The following is a 23,221-nucleotide window of genomic DNA, read 5'->3' as shown; positions in this document are numbered from 1 at the left end:
TATCTCTGGACTGGTGTGAGAAAACAGACATACTATTAATATAATTACAAAGCCATCTTCTAACTATTCTACAAATGATGCGAACTCACAAGAGGAAATCACATAAGAGATAAACATATTTCCTATCTTGATAGTTGGGGAAGGATGAGAGAAGAATAGTTTTAGAATTTTTCTTTTTGGCTGCACTCTGTGGCACAGAGGATCTTAGTTCCCTGACCAGGGATGGAACCCATGCTCCCTGCAGTATTAGTGTGGAGTCTTAACCACTGGACTACCAAGGAAGTCCTAGTTTTAGTTTTAGAATTCACCTCCAAATGATAATTTTGTCAAATTTCATGCAGGAACCCCTGAGTATACACAGATCGACGGTAAGAAGCTATGCATCAAGCTATGTAATGATGATGGCAGAAAAAAGGTAAAATTTTCTGCAGTTATCCAAAGTAGATCAGCTGTTTAATCACTGTCTATAATTTGATGTTAAGAGCCTTGGTTACTAAAAATGCTATGTGAAAGAAATAAAAGTTATATGTTACTGCCTGCTTGCTACAGAGTACCCCACAAAGTTAGTTAATATGTAGTTTCACAACCTCTCTGAACAACAGAATATCAGAAGTAACCACAACAGACTCTTAGGAAGAAAGGAAAGAAATCATGTGTACCTGATCTATGAGTCGCTTTATTAGGGGTAGTCCTTCTAGGGCTGAACTGTCACATCCACTGGTTAATACTCGTTCAAATCCCAAAGTTAAGAGGGTCTCTAGAGCTGCCACTGGATCATGAACCATGTCAAAGGCTGAAATAAATAAAACTGACTTGAATTTTGAACAGATCTCTCTAATACAGTGCTTTCCAAAATGTAGTACACCCACAGTGGTATGCTAGACCTAGCTTGTCCTGGCTTACAAGAGTCAATTGCTAAATATTCATGAATTTTGCAAGCATGATTATTAACCCATTACCAGCTTGAAATCAATCAAGGTGGAAGTATTTAAACCACAGAAATCAACAAATGTTATAAATCAAGGCTCTTTTTTTCCTGAGAAACAGTTTACCACTACACCATAGTCAGTGCCACTAGTGGTACCAGGATCATTTTATTTTTAAAAAATATTTGTTTAATTTACTTATTTGGCTGCGCTGGGTCTTAGCTGCAGTATATTGGATCTAGTTCCCTGACCAGGGATAGAACCCAGGTCCCCTGCATCGGGAGCGTGGACTTTTAGCCACTGGACCACCAGTGAAGTCCCTGCAGGATCATTTTAGATGGTATACATATGAACAGATGCATTTACTTAAATGCAGATTAGAAGTGAAAAGCTTCCATTTTTTTCATTAGTTTCTCTTTAAAATAAATTTACTTAAGATTTTAAAAGTAAATTTGCACAAGTAGCCCTTGGATATGGTCAAATTGTAAATGTGACAGACAAGTGACTCACATTTGGGAAAGTCTGTTCTAAGGGCTCAAACAAACTGCACAAGCAGAATGAAAACTTTACACTCATCAGTTCTAGAAAAGGCCTTGGTTCATATTCTCTTTATTGACTAATATTTTATTCTAATCTGTTTTACCCCATGTTTTCAAGATTCATAGTATAAAGATAGTTGTTTACGACAGACTCTTATCAAGTTTCAATTCCATCCTATTTTCTAAGAGACTTCTCTCCTCTTCATTAAGGAAACTGGCACTAGAAACCCCAAACAAAACGACTTCTGCTTTGACTCTCTGTGCTGCTGCTGCTGCTGCTAAGTCACTCTGTTGTGCCCGACTCTTAGCAACCCCATGGACTGCAGCCTACCAGACTCCTCCGTCCGTGGGATTTTCCAGGCAAGAGGACTGGAAGAGGGTGCCATTGCCTTCTCCCTCTGTGCTGCTACATGATACTAAATACTGATCTATGGTGGATTAGGTGATAAACCCCTTCCTTTCGCCCTTTAATTTATGTAGGCACCTAAATCTACTACAGAGGATTTTAGTTTTTTGGTGGCAGTACCTTCTCACAGTGATTATACTATCATATTATAGTAAGCCCCTACATATGAATGAGTTCCATTCCAAGAGTGTAAGTAAGTCCAATTTGTTCCTATATCCAACAAAGTTAGTCTCAGTATCCAACTAACATAATCAGCTATATTGAACTGTACTGTAACAGGTTTATAATACCTATCACTGCTGCCTTTACACGTACTTCCAGGCTTCCTGGGCTTGAAATAAAGATACTGTACTACTGTATTCTATACAGTACTGTACAGTAAAGTACACAAAGGCATAATCACCTATAGAGGGTGCACACAGGTGACGCTAGACATGTGAATTAACGTACATGATTAGACATGCAAAATGCATGTTCCCATCTTTGAAAGTTCACAACTTGAAGGTTCATATGTAGGAGACTTACTGTATTAAATACACAAGTGAGAAAAATGTGGAATCCAGGACAATATAACAATTAAAAAATATGGAAGTATTTTCAATTTATTGAAGGAGGAAAAGAACAGAACTCTAAAATGATTTTCTTAGTTTAAGAAAAGAAAAACATATTCTATAAGGTGGGTTTATTTTGAATTACTTATATCAAATTTTAAACTATATATTTTTCAGATAAATATTTACTTATTTAAATGATTTCATATTTTAAAACTTTTTGTTTTTGGCTAGCTTCAAAGTTTTGACTTTTATGCAATCTAACATTTTTTAGTTATTGCTAGTTTATAAGAAACATTGCTAAACAGTAAGTCAAGAAAACAGTTTTCTGGTGTTATTCATTTCACAAATTAACAAGGATAACATGTTTCATATCGAAGTTCTATAAATGGATGTAAATGGTGGTGTCCACTCTCATCTTAATCTTTGGACAATTACTCAAAAGGACAGAAAGACATTCAGTAATTTCTCATACATATCATCAAATCAAAAAAAAACTGAAGATTTTTTTTCTTTTCATGTGCAATAGCAGTGCCTTAAAGGCAAAATTCGCACTCGTTCCTCCATTTTACCAATGCTAGGCAAAAATGCATGGGAACTGTAACTGCCTGATTCAGAGATAGGAAGCATTTTTACATAAAATTATTAGACACTTTTTAGAAATCATTCTCAAGTAGACAAGCTATCAATAATGTAAAATAGTTTTGTGCACTATAGTGAACATCTGGTCACTGACTATCTAGCACGTATTTTTTCTCTCCTCTTCCTAATATTATCCAATTCTTCACTGGAAATCCAGCCCCTTTCTGCCCACGAATTTGGGAAAGTTGACCTCACTCCGACCTCCAGAATGGTCTTATCTGGTTTAAGTCAAGCAGTACATTTTATTTCCATTGGCCACAGTGATTTATTCTTTTTGAGACTGCACATGACCTGAGGCGATGCAACAAAAATAAATCTCAAGATTCTTGCTTGGAATTCTGTGACAAGTACACACACTTGCAGGCAATGCTTACTCTTTCCCTCTATTATATTCCACCACCAGCACCTTCTGCCTTTAACAACTTTTCATAACTAAGGCTTCATATTTTCTAGAAATTGTGCATTTCTAAATTTACAACTGTTAGTCCCATGACAGGTATAAAAAAAAACCAATTGGTAACAGTATAGAATTGTGTTTCATGAAAAGGTTGTGGCGTTTGGTGAAATGAGAAAACTGACACCGTTCAACAGAACTTCTAAAATGGAAATGACTCACCTCGGTGGAAAGTGACTGGCAGGGGACGGCAAAGAGCTATAAAAAGAAAATCACATAACAACATGAATGAAGAGATAATCACTGATTACTATTTACAGAACTCTCCATGTTAGACAGGACTTTTTTATATTTTCTTTTCCTAAGTGAAGACAGTGAGCTAAAATAATAATAATTTAAAAAATGGTAGTCTTCCAAATTTAATAGTCCTGTGTTTCCATTAATCTCCAACTTTCATATTTTAAAAAACTGTCATCCACCACTTGAAATGAAAATTATACAATCTGGCAACTATAAGGATAGCACTACATCTATCACTCTTCTGAAAATCTTTAAGAAATACTCTGGCCTAGTAATATAAATACTTTGCCTCTGTGTTCTCTATGTCTCCCCATCCTTACCAACTGGAACAGCTTTTAAAGTTTTTGCTGCTGTGATTAAAGAGATCAAGGTAAATTCCCCTTAAACCCTATAGGAACAAGCAGCATAATCCAATCTATTGCAGCTGAGTCAGGGGGATTCTGTAGCATATACTGTCTACCTAAAACATCTAAATAATAGTGTTTAAAACAGGTGAATATAAGTGCCTGCAGGTGTGAATGAAAAGCCAGTTTTGTGATTGCATTTTTCTGTATAGGGACTATTCAATGCAATCATCTTTAGGGGCTTTCTGGTCTCTGATACAAATTCTTACCCACAAGGGACATGCACAGTTCTTTGTCAATGTGTCCATCTTCAGTCAATGCCCCAAATACCAAACCATCAGCACCATAAAGCTTGGCAAGACGAATGTCAGCCTTCATCACCTCAACTTCACGATCTGAATATAAAAAATCACCTCCACGTGGCCGAATCATCACAAAAACTGGGATCTGGACATACTGCTTCACTACTTGAAGGACACCTGTAAGAAAGGGAACAGACTAATTAAAATTCAAATGTAAACTAAAAGCTTAAGGAAGTCAATAAAATATTACTGTATTGGTCTTTTACATTTGCTCTGGTGTTATCACTTCTACAAGGAACAGAAGAGCTGATGGAGTAAAAACCATAGAAAGATGATCTAAAGGAAAAAGGAGACACTGAGAAGAAAAACGTACCTATAGTAGAAATTTACATAATAAAAAAGTCAAGGGTAAAAACAGCAATTTAGAAAACAGAAGTTACTGCATTTTAAAAGCACTGTTCAGTTATGCTTTTAAAAATTTTTTTGTTGTGCTTAACAAAAATTCTTTTACTGGAATGTGACATTTAAAAGTGTAACAACTACCAGGCTCTATGTTCTGCCAATGTATTCCCTAAGATCTGGTTTCTCCTTCCTAATGATTACATCTCTATTTAAAACCTGCTATACAGATGGTTACATAGTTTTAAAGTTTATGATTCCTACTAGATGAAGATATTTAGTAAAGCCTTTTTTAATAAGAGATGTGTAAAAGGGAGCAATGTTGCACTTATTTGTGATGCTAACAGGCTATCTATGAACAAAAATGAGGGCTTCCCTGTTGGCTCAGTGGGTAAAGAATCCACCTGCAATGCAGGAGACACAGGAGATGAAGCTTCAATCCCTGGGTCAGGAAGATCCGCTGGAGTAGGAAATGGCAATCCACTCCAGTATTCTTGCCTGGGAAATTCATGAACAAAAATAACCAAATCTGACACAATTTGTGACTAGTTCAGAAACTCTCAATGGTATAAGATCTATGGCAGGCACCATGACTGTTTACCTAATATGAATTTACTTCTTTTTCCTTGCTACAAGAACCCCAGTTCTGTATGGGACACCAAGCAATGACTGGTGATGGGCATATTATAGCTGGCTTGGCCCATTCACCAAGTCCATCATGCATGACTGCTGTTGCAAAAAACAGACTGCCCTCAAATTACAGATATGTTCTAGGTATTTCATAGAATGGCCAGGGACTGCCCTCTTTTATTTTAGTGAGGAGAGTCACTAAAAGGCCATTGCATACATAAACCTTTTATAATAAATAATGCTATCATCCATCTCAGAATAAAATAAAGGAGTCAAAAATTCATATAGGGACTTCTGCTTTTGACCAAGACAGAGCAACAGGAACTGGATTTACCCTTCCACTTATTAAAAAAAAAAGAGACAAAACATATCAAACAATGGTTTGCAACAAAGGATAATGATCCCTTAAAGATGGAGAACAAATGCAGTAAGCTCTCCTATTACCTAGATTACTACCTTGAGATTTTTCCAGGTCACAGCTTAGGGAAGTCAGGAGAGACCCTCCCTACCTGACCCCACTTATCTCTAATACTCAACTGAGTACCAACTGATGTATGCATGCAAGGCAACTACACAAAGCCAGGGAAAGATCCACTGAAAAAAAATCAGAAGCAATACTGCCTGTTGTTCATACCAGGCCAGGAATAATGCCTGCTCCCACCAGACAGACAGGAAAATTTCAAGATTCATGGAGCACTGGGTAGAGTGCAGAAAGAGTCTTGCTTCAGTAGTGGGGAATAATGAACTCTAGACTGACCACTGTTCCAGACCCACATAACAAATTTTAAAAACATTATCCAAAAGGAACAAACTGTTTCCAAGTAACCTAACTGCTCAAGAATATTCATAGGAATACAAAAATATCCAGTAGCCAACAAAGTAAAATTCATAATGTCTTACACACAATGAAAAATATCAGGTAGGAAAACAAGATGGATCATGAGGTAAAAAATCAATCAAACAAAACCAATCAAAACTGATACATGTGTTAGAATTAGTAGCCAAGGCATTAAAATAGCTATTGTAACCTTAGTCTATATTCTAGAACTCTTGCCTGGAAAATCCCATGGACGGAGGAGCCTGGTAGGCTGCAGTCCATGGGGTCGCTGCTGCTGCTGCTGCTAAGTCGCATCAGTCGTGTCTGACTCTGTGCGACCCCACAGATGGCAGCCCACCAGGCTCCGCCGTCCCTGGGATTCTCCAGGCAAGAACACTGGAGTGGGTTGCCATTTCCTTCTCCAATGCATGAAAGTGAAAAGTGAAAGTGAAGTCGCTCACTCGTGTCCGACTCTTCTCGACCCCATGGATTGTAGCCTACCAGGCTCCTCCATCCATGGAATTTTCCAGGCAAGAGTACTAGAGTGGGTTGCCATTGCCTTTTCCATGGGGTCGCTGAGTCGGACACAACTGAGCAACTTCACTTTCACTTTTCACTTTCATGCACTGGAGAAGGAAATGGCAACCCACTCCAGTGTTCTTGCCTGGAAAATCCCAGGAACGGTAGAGCCTGACAGGCTGCCATCTATGGGGTCGCACAGAGTCGGACACGACTGATGCGACTTAGCAGCAGCAGCAGCAGCAGCAACCTTATTCTATATGTTCAAAAAAGTTTAAAAGGGACAAGAGATATAACATTAAATTCAAATATCTAGTGATAAGAACTATGATATGTGAGATGAAAAATATAGTAGCTAGGATTAACAGCAATTAAACACTGCAGAGAAAAGATTAGTACACTTGAAAACAAAGGAAGATTTATAGAAAATGAAACAGAAAAAAAATTTTTTTAAGGGTAGTTGTGGAACAACTTTAAGCAGCCTTATTTAAGTTAGTTGAAGTCTTTGAAGAAGGAAGTGGAGGACATTAAATGTTGAAAAATTTCCAAGTGTGATGAAAAGTATAAACGCACATGTTCAAGAAACATGAAGAAAACTACACTCAGGGACATCATAATCAAATGTTCAAAACCAAGAATAAAGGAAAAAAACCTTAAAAGCAATCAGAGAAAAGAGACAAATCACACAGAAAAGAACAACGGTCTGGATGATAGATTTCCTGTTAGAAACAATAGGCAAGAAGACAGCTGGAGAAGCATCTCTAAAGTCCTGAAAGAATAAAACTGTCAACCTAGAATTCTACACTCAGCAAAAATATCTTTCAAAAAATGGGGAAAGATGTTTTCAGATATACAAAAGCCGAAAGAATTCATTACTAGCACACTTATACTACAAAAAATGTTAAAAGAATTACTTCAGGCAGAAAGAAAAGGAAACCAGACGGAAATATCAGATCTATACAAAGGAAGAGCACCAGAAATGGTAACTACACATGACTAAATATGACTGTGTTATTTTTTTACTCTTTATAGTATAACTGACTCTTTAAACAAAAATAATAACAATGAAGTGTGGAGTTTTTAACTTATGCAAAAGCAAAATGACAACAGCACAACGAGCAGGAGGGGAGAAACGAAGACAAAAGCCAGGATGCCAAGGATGCCAGAATGGAAGAGGCAAGGAAACCAGGGTCCCTGACAGCCTGCAGGGTATATGAACCAATATTAATAGTAATTTAATCTCAACTTTTTGATACCTAAAGGGAAAAAAATATCTATTTGATCACATCTACAACTGACAGGTTTATCTGCAACTAGAAACATTTCTGATACAATATTCATGGCACAGTTAACATGTTAGTAACTTGAGTAAAAGATCCCAATAACAGATTATCAATTGTCTCTAGGCTCTGTGAACTCCTATGAGGAAATCCAAAAAAATGGATGCTTACCCATGCTGGGTGTGGTTCCTCCTTCCAACAAGCCAGAACATAACTCTATGCGACCAGCACCTGTAATAAAAAAGCACTGCTCAGCACAATAATTTTTTTTAATTAAAAAATTAAGAAAAAACTTGAAAAGCATTGCTCAGAAGTATTAAACAGAAACATTTTTTTCTAAATAGAGGAACAAAGAGTCTTAGAAAGTGAAAGAAATCAAATTATAGAACTAGACTAAAATTCTACTTTTAAACCCAACTATATTCTCCAACCCACATTATGTTACTGATAAAGTCAAATTTAACAGTTAATTCAAGTTAAGCTAGGTTTCCTAAAATTTTTTATTATAGGGTGGCCTCTCTACATATAAGAAAGTGACTTAGAGTAAAGAAATTTCTGGACTGACTACAGTGGAATGCTGATTCATTGATTATAAAAAACAGTGATCTTTTCCAAGAGAGTCTTTATTATTCTAAGCTTTAAAAAAGCACGTTACTTTTAAGTAGCTTAAGAAAATGCTGAAAGCCAAACAACAATCAGACTACAGCATCACGTCAAAAGGTCTCAGAAGCCAGCTTGAAGAGGCTCCTACTGGCTAATAAGCATAATCACAAAGACATTTTGAGCATCAACAAGAAGAACAACTACACTGGATTCAAACACATCAAATATGCCTACATCTAGGCTCGTAAAGATAAAACAAGAATACCCTGGAGAATAGAGAACACATAATCCCCAATATCAGTAAACAAGGAAAAAGCAGCAAGCACTTATCCTGCCTTTCTTATACAAACTGAACCTCAGTATAACAAAGCAGTTGGTGAGGGAAAGTTCTTTATAGAAGCATACTGCTAATAAATGAAAAATAAATGTTAGACATAACATAACACCATTTTACAAACCCTACTAAAATAAGCATTGCTAAAATTATTAGGTGAAAGCTGGTAGGAAAACCAGGTGGATCAGGCTGATAATATCTAAATCCACTGATCAACCTTAGTATCATAAAAACCGAAAAAACTAGGATGTTATATCCCAGGGAATATGCCATTATCTATTAAGTCTGTTACTTTTAGTCGCTACATTGTGTTCCACTCTTTTGAGACCCCATGGACTGTAGCTCTCCAGGCTTCTCTGTCCATGGAATTCTCCAGGCAACAATACTGGAGTGCGTTCCCACTTTGTTCTCCAAGGGATCTTCCTGATCCAGGGATTGAACCAGGGTCTTTTCCATTGGCAGGTGAGTTCTTTACCAATGAGTCAACAGAAAACCCCATCCATAAAGTAGTGTTATAAAAAACTCAAGTCTGAATCTAATTAAGCCTTTAGGTTAACTAAAATTTTACAGGAAATGCAGGGGTCAGAGGAATATAATAAATAACACTACATATACAGTCAGCAAAATGTAGAATATGGAATACTTTATAAGATGGGAAAAAAAAGATGAAAATCAGTTTAACAAACTGTAGAAAGAAGAGAAAGAATTAAAGAAAGAAAAAAGGGAAACAGATTGAAACAGACATAAAAAATGACGTTTCTATCTTGATTCCAAGAACTGTAAAATAAAACAAAACAAAACTGTGTGAGCCAGTTGGGGAAATCTGAAAACTAACTGGGTATTTTTGATGCTATTAAGAAATATTATTTTTAGAGATATGTTACTGATATTGTGGTTATTATTCTATTTTTTTTAAAGGCCTTTACCTTTTCAGTTCAGTTCAGTCAGTCAGTCGGGTCCAGCTCTTTGCAACCCCATGAACTGTAGCACCCCAGCCCTCCCTGTCTATCACCAACTCCCAGAGTTTACTCAAACTCCTGTCCATCGAGTTGGTGATGCCATCTAACCATCTCATCCTCTGTTGTCCCCTTCTCCGCCCATCTTCAATCTTTCCCAGCATCAGGGTATTTTCCAGTGAGGCAGTTCTTCGCATGAGGTGGCCAAAGTACTGGAGTTTCAGCTTCAGCATCAGTCCTTCCAAAGAATATTCAAGACTGATTTCCTTTAGGATGGACTGGTTGGATCTCCTTGCAGTCCAAGGGACTCTCAAGAGTCTTCTCCAACACCACAGTTCAAAAGCATCAATTCTTCAGTGCTCAGCTTTCTTTATAGTCCAATTCTCACATCCATACATGACTACTGGAAAAATCATAGATTTGACTAGACGGACCTTTGTTGGCAAAGTAATGCCTCTGCTTTTGAATAGGCTGGTCATAACTTTCCTTCCAAGGAACAAGCATCTTTTAATTTCATTGCTGCAGTCACCATCTGCAGTGATTCTGGAGCCCCCAAAAATAAACTCTCTCACTGTTTCCATTGCTTCTCCATCTATTTGCCATGAAGTGATGGGACCAGATGCCATGATCTTAGTTTTCTGAATGTTGAGTTTTAAGCCAACTTTTTAAAACTCTCCTCCTTCACTTTCATCAAGAGGCTCTTTAGTTCTTTGCTTTCTGCCATAAGGGTGATGTCATCTGCATATCTGAGGTTACTGATATTTCTCCCAGCAATCCTGATTCCAGCTTGTGCTTCATCCAGCCCAGCATTTCTCATGATGTACTCTGCATGTAAGTTAAATTGCTTATTGTTAAATAAGCAATATACAGCCTTGATGTACTCCTTTCCTGATTTGCAACCAGTCTGTTCTTCCATGTCCAGTTCTAACTGTTGCTTCCTGACCTGGATACCGATTTCTCAGGAGGCAGGTCAGGTGGTCTGATATTCCCATCTCTTTCAGAATTTTCCACAGTTTGTTGTGATCCACACAGTCAAAGGCTTTGGCATAGTCAATAAAGCAGATGTTTTTCTGGAACTCTCTTGCTTTTTTGATGATCCAACAGATGTTGGCAATTTGATCTCTGGTTCCTCTGTCTTTTCTAAATACAGCTTGAACATCTGGAAGTTCATAGTTCACGTACTGTTGCAGCCTGGCTTGGAGAATTTTGAGCATCACTTTACTAGCATGTGAGATGAGTGCAATTGTGTGGTAGTTTGAGCATTCTTTGGCATTGCCTTTCTTTGGGATTGAAATGAAAACTGATCTTTTCCAGTCCTGTGGCCACTGCTGAGTTTTCCAAATTTGCTGGCATATTGAGTGCAGCACTTTCACAGCATCATCTTTTAGGATTTGAAATAGCTCAACTGGAATTCCATCACCTCCACTAGCTTTGTTCATAGTGATGCTTCCTGAGGCCCACTTGACTTTGCACTCCAGAATGTCTGGCTCTAGGTGAGTGATCATACCATCGTCATTATCTGGGTCGTGAAGATCTTTCTTGTATAGCTCTTCTTTGTATTCTTGCCACCTCTTTTTAATATCTTCTGCTTCTGTTAGGTCCATACCATTTCTGTTCTTTATTGTGCCCATCTTTGCATGAAATGTTCCCTTGGTATCTCTAATTTTCTTGAAGAGATCGCTAGTCTTTCCTATTCTACTGTTTTCTTCTATTTCTTTGCATTGATCCCTGAGGAAGGCTTTCTTATCTCTCCTTGCTGTTCTTTGGAACTCTGCATTCAAATGGGTGTATCTTTCCTTTTCTCCTTTGCCTTTCACTTCTCTTCTTTTCACAGCTATTTGTAAGGCCTCCTCAAATAATCATTTTGCCTTTTTGCATTTATCTTGGGGATGGTCTTGATCCCTGCCTCCTGTATAGTGTCACGAATCTCCATCCGTAGTTCTTCAGGCACTCTATCAGATCTAATCCCTTGAATCTATTTGTCACTTCCACTGTATAATTGTAAGGGTCATACCTGAATGGTCTAGTGGTTTCCCCTCCTTTCTTCATTTTACGTCTGAATTTGGCAATCAGGAGTTTGTGATCTGAGCCACAGTCAGGTCCCGGTCGTGTTTTTGCTGACTGTATGGAGCTTCTTCATCTTTGGCTGCAAAGAATATAATCAATCTGATTTCAGTATTGACCATCTGGTGATGTCCATGGGTACAGTCTTCTCTTGTGTTGTTGGAAGAGGGTGTTTGCTATGACCAGTGCGTTCTCTTGGCAAAACTGTTATTAGCCTTTGCCCTGCTCAATCTGTACTCCAAGGCCAAATCTGCTTGTTATTCCAGGCGTTTCTTGACTTCCTACTCTTGCATTCCAGATTCCTATAATGAAAAGGACATTTTTCTGGGGTGTTAGTTCTAGAAGGTCTTGTAGGTCTTCATTGAACTGTTCAGCTTCATCTTCTTCAGCATTACTGGTTGGGGCATAGACTTGGATTCCTGTGATACTAAATTGTTTGTCTTGGAAATGAACAGAGATAATTCTCTTGTTTTTGAGACTGCATCCAAGTACTCATTTCGGACTCTTAGGTTGACTATGATGGCTACTCCATTTCTTCTAAGAGATTCTTGTCCACAGTAGTAGGTATAATGGTTATCTGAGTTAAATTCACTCATTCCAGTCCATTTTAGTTTTCCCATTCCTAAAACGTCGATTTTCACTCTTTCCATCTCCTGTTTGACCACTTCCAATGGGCCTTGATTCATGGACCTAGCATTCTAGGTTCCTATGCAATATTGCTCTTTACAGCATCAGACTTTACTTCCATCACCAGTCACATCCACAACTGGGTGGTGGTGTTGCTTTGGCTACATCTCTTCATTCTTTCTGGAGTAATTTCCACGGATCTCCAGTATTATATTGGGCACCTACTGACCCGGGGAGTCCATCTTTCAGTGTCCTATCTTTTCGCCTCTTCATACTGTTCATGGGGTTCTCAAGACAAGAATACTGAAGTGGTTTGCCATTCCCTTCTTCAGTGGACCACGTTTTGTCAGAACTCTCCACTATGACCTGTCCTTCTTGGGTGGCCCTACATGGCATGGCTCATAGTTTCATTGAGTTAGACAAGGCTGTGGTCCATGTGATCAGATTGGTTAGTTTTCTGTGACTGTGGTTTTCAGGGATACTTTATCTTTTAGGGATACTGAAATGCTTGATTTTGAAATGACATAATGTCTGGGATTTGCTTCAAAATAATTTGAGGATGAGGTTAAGAAAGGTAGAAATATAGATCAGATGGTCTGGAGGCCAAAGGCTTACAAGCTTATTTTTGTTACAGCATACAAGTTTAAAAATTTTTATGTATTTAAGAAAAACACACATATCATATAGTTTGCCCATTTAAAGTGTATAATTCAACGGTTTTTATCATGCTCACAAAATTTGGCAACTATCACCACTATGCAATTTTAGAACATATTCATCACACCCAAAAGAAACCTCACAGCCTTTAAGCAGTCATTTTCTCTTCTCCCCAGGGCTCCTCAATCCTTGGCAACCACAAATCTTTCAGTCTATAAAAAATTAGCCTATTCTGGACATTTCATATAAGTTGAATCATATAATATGTGGTATTTTTTCACTTTTTTCCATTTAGAATAGTGTTTCAAGATTTATCTGTGTTGCAGACTGACCAGTACTTCATTCTTTTTAATTGCCAAATTAAGAATGATTTTTACCCTTTCAAAGGATTATTTAAAAAAATGAATAAGTGGGAATTCTCTGGTGGTCCTTTGGTTAGGACTCCCACTCTTTTACTGCTGAGGGCACAGGTTCTGTCCCTTGAGAGGAAAACTAAGACTCTGTAAGCCCTGTAGCATGACCAAAAAAAAGTACATACGACAGAGACCAAATGTAGACAGCAAAGTTGAAATATATACTGTCTTGCTCTTTACGAAAAAGTCTACTCACCCCTGATACAACTCAAAGATTGGCCATGTACTGAAAATAATTAAAGCTGATGGGTACATGGTGATTCATTATAGTATTCTATTTTTGTATATATTTGAAATTTTCCATAATGAAGTCTAAAAATTTTTCTGATGCTGAAATGATGGGAATTTCTATGCTTCTTATTAAAGCAAGTTAGGGTGCCAAAGAAACCTTGAGATAAAATATATAGCATTCAAAAAAAAAAAAAAAAGAGAGATAATGATAAGTCTTGACAATGAAGAAAACATCAAATCTCTAAAATTAATGGGTTAGAAAAAATTATATCTTTGCTAGATTCAATTTTTTTAAAAAGTAGGTTCGTAATCACTATCATGGACACTTGAGTCAAAATGTAATCTACTGGGGAAATAAGACTAGAAGATGAGTAGGTTTTCTAGTTGGTTGGTTGTTTTCTTTAGAGATCACAAAGGTTCTCAAGTTCAGTTCACAGGATTCATTTTTAAACTCTTAGATCAGATCAGATCAGATCAGTCGCTCAGTCATGTCCGACTCTTTGCGACCCCATGAATCGCAGCACGCCAGGCCTCCCTGTCCATCACCAACTCCCGGAGTTCACTCAGACTCACGTCCATCCAGTCAGTGATGCCATCCAGCCATCTCATCCTCTGTCGTCCCCTTCTCCTCTTGCCCCCAATCCCTCCCAGCATCAGAGTCTTTTCCAAACTCTTAACGGGCTGCCAACTGCCATTCATTCCATAATTTCTCTTACCTCCTCTTTCTGCATTTACAGCTGATTCCACTGAATCAACACACACTTCCATGAGAAACCCATTTGCTGCTCCTAAAATACATGGAGAACGATGAAACTGCATGAGGGTACTTTCCATCCAGATGAAGCTAAACACAAATATTTTACATTTAACAGGTAACTAGGTAAGTACACTAGGGTCCATGCATGCAATGAAATATATCAATGCCTGCAGAATCCATTTAAACTTCTTTATAAGGTATATATGCTTAAGAGCAGGGATATTAACATATTTGTTAATATGTAATTCTAGACCAGTTACTTAGCCTAAGTTTTCCCCAAAACTGAGTTTTTTTTGTTGAAAGTTGCTCAGTCATGTCCAACTCTTTGTGGCCCCATGGACTATACAGTCCATGGAATTCTCCAGGCCAGAATACTGGAGTGGGTAGCCTTTCCCTTCTTCAGGGGATCTTCTCAACCCAGGGATTGAACCCAGGTCTCCTGCATTGCAGGCAGATTCTTTACCAGCTGAGCCACAAGGGAAGCCCAAGAATACCAGAGTGGGTAGCCTATACCTTCTCCAGTGGATCTTCCTTACCCAAGAATTGAACCGGGGTCTCCTGCCTTCCAGGCAGATTCTTTACCAACTGAACTAACAGGGAAGCCCCAGAGTAGGTTTTAATACTTACATCAGAGTAAAGAGGATGAGGTAATTCATGTAAAGTGAATAGTACCTACTAATTGTACAGGAAGTATTATTAGTTGTCATTAATTAACTATACGTTATTTCCTCTACATGTCTCCAGTTCTCCCTGATCCCCATTCCTGCTCCTAATTTTCTCTTCAATCCACAGTGCTTCCAGCTCTATCTCTGAACACTAAAATCTTCCAAGGTTCAAGTCATATCACATTTCCATGATACTTCTCTCTCCCCAGGTAGAAAACTGTGTCTCCCTTTTTTGAACTCAGATCTCTTTATAATCCAAATGTTCCTCTTTAAAAGATTGTTTTCTCTTATTATTATTTATGTAGATAGGTGCCTGATCATTCTTACTTGAACTAAAGTTCCTAAGTAAGGTCTTTATGAGAGAAATCTTTATTACTCACAGAAAGCACACTGTCTAGTGTGCTTATAGTACATAGCTCATAGTACAGAATAGACACACAAAGATTTACTAAAGGCTGAATGATTACATGGATGTGAGAGTTGGACCATAAAGAAAGCTAAGTGCCAAAAATTGATGCTTTTGAACTGTGGTGTTGGAGAAGACTCTTGAGAGTCCCTTGGACTGCAAGGAGATCCAACCAGTCAATCCTAAAGGAAAGCAGTACTGAATATTCATTGGAAGGACTGATGCTGAAGCTGAAGCTCCAATACTTTGGCCACCTGATGCAAAGAACTGACTCATTTGAAAAGACCCTGATGGTGAAAGATTGAAGGCAGGAGAAGGGGACGACAGAGGATGAGATGGTTGGATGGCATCATTGACTCGATGGACATGAGTTTGAGCAAGCTCCGGAAGTTGGTGCTGGACAGGGAAGCCTAGAGTGCTGTAGTCCATGTGGTTGCAAAGAGTTGGACACAACTGAGCCAGTGAACTGAACTGAATGATTATAAATTCATAAACATTCATGTATTTACACTAAAGAGTGTGATGAAAACAGTTTTGAATTTTTTCTGTAAGCACATACTTTTCTTAAAAAAATTAAAAATAATGCATACTTCATGCAATAATATCTAGAGGAATGTTCAGCATATGCTGGTAATTATTACTTCTAAGTGGTAGTATTTAAAATTACTTTTACTTTCTTTTTACTGTACTGCTTGTTTTTTTTTTCTACCTAATGCTGCTTTTATAGTTTTTTAAAATCAACTTTCAATTTGAAAAACAAAAATCTATCATTCGCTAAAATCAAACTGCAAATGCCTCATTTATTTAAGAGACTATCAGCCTCAAACTCTGAAAGGGCCAAGTGACACTCTAGGCTCTTAGCCAACAGCACTACATTAATTCCATGGGTTTCCTGACAGTTCATCCACATCAGCTGTTAGATCAATCTAACTGAACAGTGCTGTAGGGGTACCATTTCCCTCACACAAGACAAGATCTTGGCAGGAATTCCCCAGCAGTCCAGTAATTAAGGGGCTTCCCAGGAGGCTCAGTGGTACAGAATTCGCCTGCCAATGCAGAAGATGTGGGTTCAATCCCCAGGTAGGGAAGATCCCCTGCAATAGGAAATGGCAACCCACACCAGTATTCTTGCCAGGAAATCCCATGGACAGAGGAGCCTGGTGGGCCACAGCCCATGGAGTCGAAAGGGTCAGACACCATCGAGCAACTGAGCATGTACCAGTGGTTGAGACTCTGGTGCTTTCAATGCCAGGGCCTCAAGTTGGATCCCTGGTTAGGAGACTAAAATCCCATAAGCTGCAGGCTGTGGCCAAAACAAAGGGGAAAAAAAAGATCTTGGCCAGAAGAGAGTAAGGATGCACATAAAAGGCTATGACGAAAAGAGTAAGGCAGTTGTCCTAAAATAAGAAGTTATTTGAAGGGATCAAAGAGATTTGTTTGGAGCAGCAGTTCTCAGTGTAGCTGTCCAGTTAAGTCTGGACTAAGGGCCTCTAAGACACTTTCAGAGTCTGTACAGTGAAATTTATTTTCGTAACAATACCAAGATTTTAGTTGCCTTTTTCACTCTCATTCTTTCACAGGCAGAGTGGAGTTTTCGAGAGGCTACCTGTCATACTGAATGCAAAAGCACTCCAATCGTAATGAGAATTCCATTACGCCAGACATTAGAGATCTGCAAAAATATAAAACATTTGGTCCTATTCTATTTTTTGTTTGCTTAGGAAAATAGTGATTTTTTTTTTTTTCCATAAAAAGTGTCAACATGTAATGGGCTTCTGTTTGTGAAAGAAAGAAAGTCGCTCAGTGGTTATCGGACTCTTTGAGACCCCCATGTACTTATCCAGGCCAGAATACCGGAGTGGGTAGCCGTTCCCTTCGCCAGGGGATCTTCCCAACCCAGGTATCGAACCCAGGTTTCTCGCATTGCAGGCGGATTCTTTACTTGATGAGCCACAAGGGAAGCCCTTTCTTTTTAAAAGTCCTGTTTTAATTTCTAACATGTCCAATATCAATAAATTTAACCTATATAAATAAAAAGTCTTTGAGGTTCTCAATAATTTTAGGAGGGTCAAGGCGTCCTGCGATCAAAGTTTCAGAACCGCTGGTTTGGAGGAACCAAGTTTCCGGAGGAAGGACCTGGCAAAAATTCCCTAGCACCTGCCATGCCAGCCGATCCGGTTGCAGCAGGAAGAACTCTTGACTTGGGGCAGCCAAGCTTTACCACTTCGGAGCGGTGTGGCTTTTAGGGACAACCCCTATCCCCGCCGCAGGAGGTTATTAAGCGGTCCCTCCAGGTCAGACACTGATCCAGCGCTGCCGTAAGGGGGTACCAGTATCCTCGTGTGGCTATGGGAAACGCGAGGCTGAGAGAAGTTAGCCAAACTTGAACACGGTCGCACGACGAGACGGGGGGGCGCCGGGATTCGAACCTACACACATATCTGGCTCCAGAGCAGGGCCACTTTCGCCATCAGCCCCTCAGATTCCACACGTTTAAAGCCGAATAACAGATTACGCCTCACAGTGGGGTGTTTGTGAGGAGCAGGAGAAAGTACTTTCAGGGAAATAGCGATTAATCCACTGGCCAGAACCCCCGCCCGACCCGGCCCGGCCCGCACCCCGCAGCAAAGTCGGCCACCGCCCCCATCCCGCCACCTTCCGCACCCGCCTTCCCGGATGGTATCCGCGCCCGCTTCCGCTCGGAGGAGGCCCCCTGCCTCTTCATGCTCCACGCGTTCGTCCCTCGTGCTTCTTCGGTTTCCACTCAAAGAGTCCGGGTTCCAACGCGCGCAACCAGACAGGCGCGTCCTCCCAGATGCGCGCATCCCTGCGCGTCCCCGACGTCCACGCCCCAGCAGCCCCCGCGAAAGCCCATAAACTGGCGCAGGCGCAGTCACTGCTCGCTCCGGCCTTCCCAAGAGGAGGAGCTCGTTTGTGTGTCCCGGAAGTGCTTTTTCCGCTGGTGGCGGAGAAAGGAGACCAGAGAGCACAGGAGGTTGAAGGTGGCGGTTGGGCACTGTTTATAGTATGCAGCGATTACTCTTTACGCCCTTGACGGCCTTTCTGGGGAGCCCGTGTCTCCGGCTCCTGGTTCCTAGGGTGGCGCCTAGAACACAGGTACTGCACTGCAGAGCACTGAGTCGCGGAAGCGGGCATGGGGTGAAAGGGCCAAGAGATATCCTCACACATCGCTCCTTGAAGTTGACAAGGCATTTCATTGTGTCTAGGGCTCCTGAGTCCGGATCCGGACCTACCACTTACTAGCTGTGTGCTGTTAGCCAAGTTGGGTAACCTTTTTGTGCCTCAATTTACTTTTCTGCAAAATGGGGATAATAGCACTTCATAAATGTTGTGTTAATATACTCAGAGGTTTAGCACATAGTAAAAGCTCAGTGATTTTTACCCATATGTTTGATTTCTGCTCAAAGCTACTGGGTAGTCAGGTTAGGGACTGTAACTCCATTCTACAGAGAAGTAAATTGAGGCTGAATTTGTCTAAAGTTACTTAGTTAACTGGGCTTCGCAAGTGGCTCAGTGGTAAAGAATACACCTGCCAATGCAGAAGACTCAGGAGACTCGGGTTTGATCCCTGGGTCATGGAAGCAAGATAAAATATCAAGTCTCCTGCCCTAGAGAAAGTCACAGTTCATTTGTTTGTAACTCATTGGTCAAATCTTAAGGTCTTGTTATGTAAAGGAACTGTGTATGAAACGAAGTTTGTAGAAGCCAGACTGACCAGACACTGCTGTCCTCTCATAGCTTAGTGGGAGATAGAGACAACCTCTGTGTGCTAAATGATACATTGCTGTTAGATGGAGAGGTATAGTGTGCTGGGAGAGTGACCCAGCACATGTGTAGGGGGGTCTGGGAATACTTCCTAGAGGAGGTGATATCCAAGCTGAGATCTGTGATAGGTCAGTCAGGGGACAAGTAGAACCCCAGTTAGAGAAAAATCATACAAAAGAAAGAAAATAATCCTTATTTAATCCATATTTAGGTGTAGAGTCAAGTCTGGGAGAAATATGAGAGACAGAAGGTTCATGTAGTGTGGGGATGGATTGGAGGCAGGCAAACCAGTTGGGGGTAGATGCAGCCCAGATAAGAGATGATGTTTTACCTGGACAGTAGCAGTGGAAATATGACCAGGGTACTTTATACCAGACACAATGAGACTGTGTGAGTAGCAGTGGAGTGAAGCCTTTTCCTCTTTCTCCAGTTGTAATTTGTCTGTCTTGATCCTTAGTGTGGTTGCAGTTGTGGGATCAGGCGCCCCTTGAGGCCAGGGCAATACAGCACTATCTCCGATGTAGCTTTGCAACCTGGAAGGAGTACAGTGTCCCTCCCTTCAAAGGCTGCTGAGCGGGTGGTGGGCCGATGGCTCCTGGTCTGCAGCGGCACAGTGGCTGGAGCAGTTATTCTTGGTGGAGTAACAAGGTGAGTAATTTGTTCGTAGTCAGCTGTTTGGATCATCAGTAGACATGCAGGATGACGGAGGGGGAAGGGATCTTAGAAATCATCTAATCTAGCTCCCACATTTTAGCATACAGAAATTGAGGCCTATAGAAGGAACATGTCTGATGGCTTGCCCCACCATAGAACAGTTTAGAATTTTATTAATGCATGCATGCTGTAGAAGCCCTTCATAAAGACTGGTTCAGGTCTTAACTGTTAGCTGTGCATTGTTTGTGTATATTTCCCCCTACAATCAGAGTTCAGATTTGTCACAAAAATTTGTGTACAGTTTGTTTGGATTACATGCAAATAAGTTCCACATCTCACTGTTGGTTCCTGTGCATACTTCATGCTTGGTTGCTTCAGTCATGTCCAATGCTTCGCCACCCTTGGACTGTAGCCTACCAGGCTCCTCTGTCTATGGGATTCTCCAGGCAAGAATATTGCAGTGGGTTGCTATGCCCTCCTCCAGGGGATCTTCCCGACCCAGGGATCGAACCTGTGTCTCTTACATCTCCTCTGTTGGCAGGCGGGTTCTTTATCACTAGCGCCATCTGGGAAGCCCATGCATGTTTCTTAGGTCTCTTTAAATCTATAGAGAGATGTTATAGATTTGGATTCTACTCCCTTCACCTCCCCTACACCCTTTGCAGTTTTTTGCTATTGTTGAAGAAATCTAGGTCATTTGTACTTTGTAGTTTCTCACGGTCTGGATTTTGCTAATAGCATTTATGATATTTAACATGTTCCAAAAGCTATGACAAACCTAGACAGCATATTAAAAAGCAGAGACATCACTTTGCCGACAAAGTCCCATATACACAAAGCTATGGTTTTTCCAGTAGTCATATATGGATATGAGAGTGGGGCCATAATGAAGGCTGAGCACCGAAGCATCGATGCTTTCGAACTGTGGTGCTGAAGAAGACTCTTGAGAGTCCCTTGGACAACAAGGAAATCAAACCAGTCAAACCTAAAGGAAATCAGCCCTGAATATTCATTGGAAGGACTGATGCTAAAGCTGAAACTCTAATATTCTGGCCACCTGATGCAAAGAGCTGACTCACTGGAAAAGACCCTGATGCTGGGAAAGATTGAAGGCAGGAGGAGAAGGGGACGACAGAGGATGAGATGGTTGGATGGATCATCGACTGAATGGACATGAGTTTGAGCAAACTCTGGGAGGTAGTGAAGGACAGGGAAGCCTGGCATGCTGCAGTCCGTGGGGTCGCAAAGAGTAGACATGACTGAGCACCTGAACAACAACAGCATTGTCCCCCGTATTTCCTGTAGACACACTTGTTGCTTGGTTGGGTTCAGGTTGGGGACAGGGAGCAAAATACTTCATAGGTGACTGGATCATTCATAAATATCTGCTGTCTGTTAAAGATGTCAACAGCCCTTGATGATCATTGCCTAAATCTATTACTTCATTAGAGTTGCAAAATTGTAATAGGTATTTTATTAGCTCAACTATAAAGAAAAACTTTCTCTCATCAGTGATTTGGTTATGCTGAGGTACAACATGTTAGGAAAGGCAGGATAAACACTTAATTCCTTTCCCTTTATTTATCAATCTTCAAAGTAATAAGTTGGTTCCAAGCATTTTCCAAAAGTGACCAATAAAGTGAGTTTTTAAGTATTAATGAGCTCATAGGTTTAAATATATTAGATTTGTTTCAGTCCATTGCAGTGGTGATGATTTGCTCCAGTTGTCCTATCTTTAGTCAGTGGGAACCTCTTCAGATTGACTCCAGTCTTTCTGACAGGAACCTGGTAAACTCTGATCCCTTGCTTTCTGGGTAAGATGTTCCAGGCTTGTCTTGTACACATCCTGCCTCAAGCCTGAAGTTGGCTTTTTTACTTTTGGAACCCTGACCCCTTTTGGTGAAAATACTTCCTAGTGTTATTAAAGTATGTCTTCCTCAAATTCTCTCTGCATTCCCTGTGCCCTTACCTTATGTGTTATGTAGGCTGTAATCAATAAGTTTTTTTTTTTTTTTTTTGTCTTTAAATGCACTCAGTAACCTCAACTGATTTATTTCTGTATCAATCTCTTCCCCTTGTGTAAATAATATTGGCTATGCACTTCGGGCACATTTCTTTGGTCTAAGGGTTGATTTTATCTGTCAGGGAATGCTAGTGAAAGAAGTAAGGAGAGTTTAATGACATAAAACAAGGAGTAAAGAAATTTGTACCTGATAGCAGCTCTTTCTGACAAAATTCTAAGCAGTAAGAAGAGAGCAAGTTGTCAAAAGAGGAAACAATGAAATGATACGTTTACTTTTATAGGGGTCAAGTTCAGATCTGCTTGCTACTGTAAACCATTTATGAGTAATCGAGTGTGGTGCACACACATATACACACTGAAATTTAACACATACACTCAAATTTCTTCCCTATCTTAAGGTTGACAGAGTCTGGCCTCTCAATGGTAGATTGGCATTTAATAAAGGAGATGAAGCCACCCACAAGCAAAGAGGAATGGGAAGCAGAATTCCAAAAATATCAGCAATTTCCAGAATTTAAAATGTAAGTATTATAGAAAATTGGGTAAACATCCCAATAGATCCACTCAATCTTTTTCTTATTTAAAACATTTCAGAACAGTAGGTTCTATTCTTCTTTGATATTTGATTTAGGTATGTTTAGCAAGCTTCCTACTCTAAACCTCCATTTCCAAAGTGATTCTGAGGTGGCTGATGAGGAAGATGTCAGACTGGTCAAGTTTCAAAATCAAGAATGTTCCTGCATTCTATCAGAAAATAAAAATCAGATGGATCTTTCTTATTTTTGACTTCCCTTTTCACCCAGCTTGAATCACGATATGACGCTGGCGGAATTCAAGTTCATCTGGTACATGGAGTACTCGCACCGAATGTGGGGTCGCCTTGTAGGCCTCTCATACATCCTGCCTGCTGCCTACTTTTGGAAAAAGGGCTGGCTCACCCGTGGCCTGAAAGGACGTGTTCTTGCCCTCTGTGGTTTAGTTTGCTTCCAGGTGAGA

At 40.0% G+C, this 23,221-nt stretch overlaps 2 protein-coding genes across 8 annotated transcripts in view; one reads left to right on the top strand and one right to left on the bottom strand.

The window, feature by feature from the left end:
• CUTC (cutC copper transporter) overlaps positions 1–18,627 on the bottom strand; it is a 33,127-nt gene extending 14,500 nt beyond the window's left edge. Inside the window, exons 1-6 of one of the 5 annotated variants that reach the window (XM_061403078.1) lie at positions 18,427–18,627; positions 14,651–14,722; positions 8,221–8,280; positions 4,372–4,581; positions 3,681–3,716; positions 660–793 (exon numbers count right to left, since the gene is read on the bottom strand). In XM_061403078.1, coding sequence (XP_061259062.1) covers positions 660–793; positions 3,681–3,716; positions 4,372–4,581; positions 8,221–8,280; positions 14,651–14,722; positions 18,427–18,487 — 573 coding nt within the window. In that variant the 5' untranslated portion in view covers positions 18,488–18,627. Of the gene's footprint in view, positions 1–659; positions 794–3,680; positions 3,717–4,371; positions 4,582–8,220; positions 8,281–14,650; positions 14,723–18,191; positions 18,351–18,426 lie in introns of those variants that run through there. The other 4 variants (XM_061403083.1, XM_061403079.1, XM_061403081.1 and 1 more) reach the window with 4 other exon arrangements.
• A 50-nt stretch (positions 18,628–18,677) lies between these two features.
• The window catches only part of LOC133239272 (cytochrome c oxidase assembly protein COX15 homolog), a 29,200-nt gene continuing 24,656 nt past the window's right edge, over positions 18,678–23,221 (top strand). For 2 of the 3 annotated variants that reach the window (XM_061403073.1, XM_061403075.1), the window contains exons 1-4: positions 18,685–18,879; positions 20,006–20,196; positions 22,624–22,746; positions 23,029–23,215. In XM_061403073.1, the coding sequence (XP_061259057.1) occupies positions 18,790–18,879; positions 20,006–20,196; positions 22,624–22,746; positions 23,029–23,215 (591 nt within the window). In that variant the 5' untranslated portion in view covers positions 18,685–18,789. Of the gene's footprint in view, positions 18,880–20,005; positions 20,197–22,623; positions 22,747–23,028; positions 23,216–23,221 lie in introns of all 3 variants that reach the window. The other variant, XM_061403074.1, reaches the window with a different exon arrangement.

Source organism: Bos javanicus, chromosome 26 (genome assembly GCF_032452875.1).
Source record: "Bos javanicus breed banteng chromosome 26, ARS-OSU_banteng_1.0, whole genome shotgun sequence".
Lineage (NCBI taxonomy): Eukaryota > Metazoa > Chordata > Mammalia > Artiodactyla > Bovidae > Bos > Bos javanicus.
Note: the sequence above shows the minus strand (reverse complement) of the source record. Positions and strands in the feature narration are given on the sequence as shown.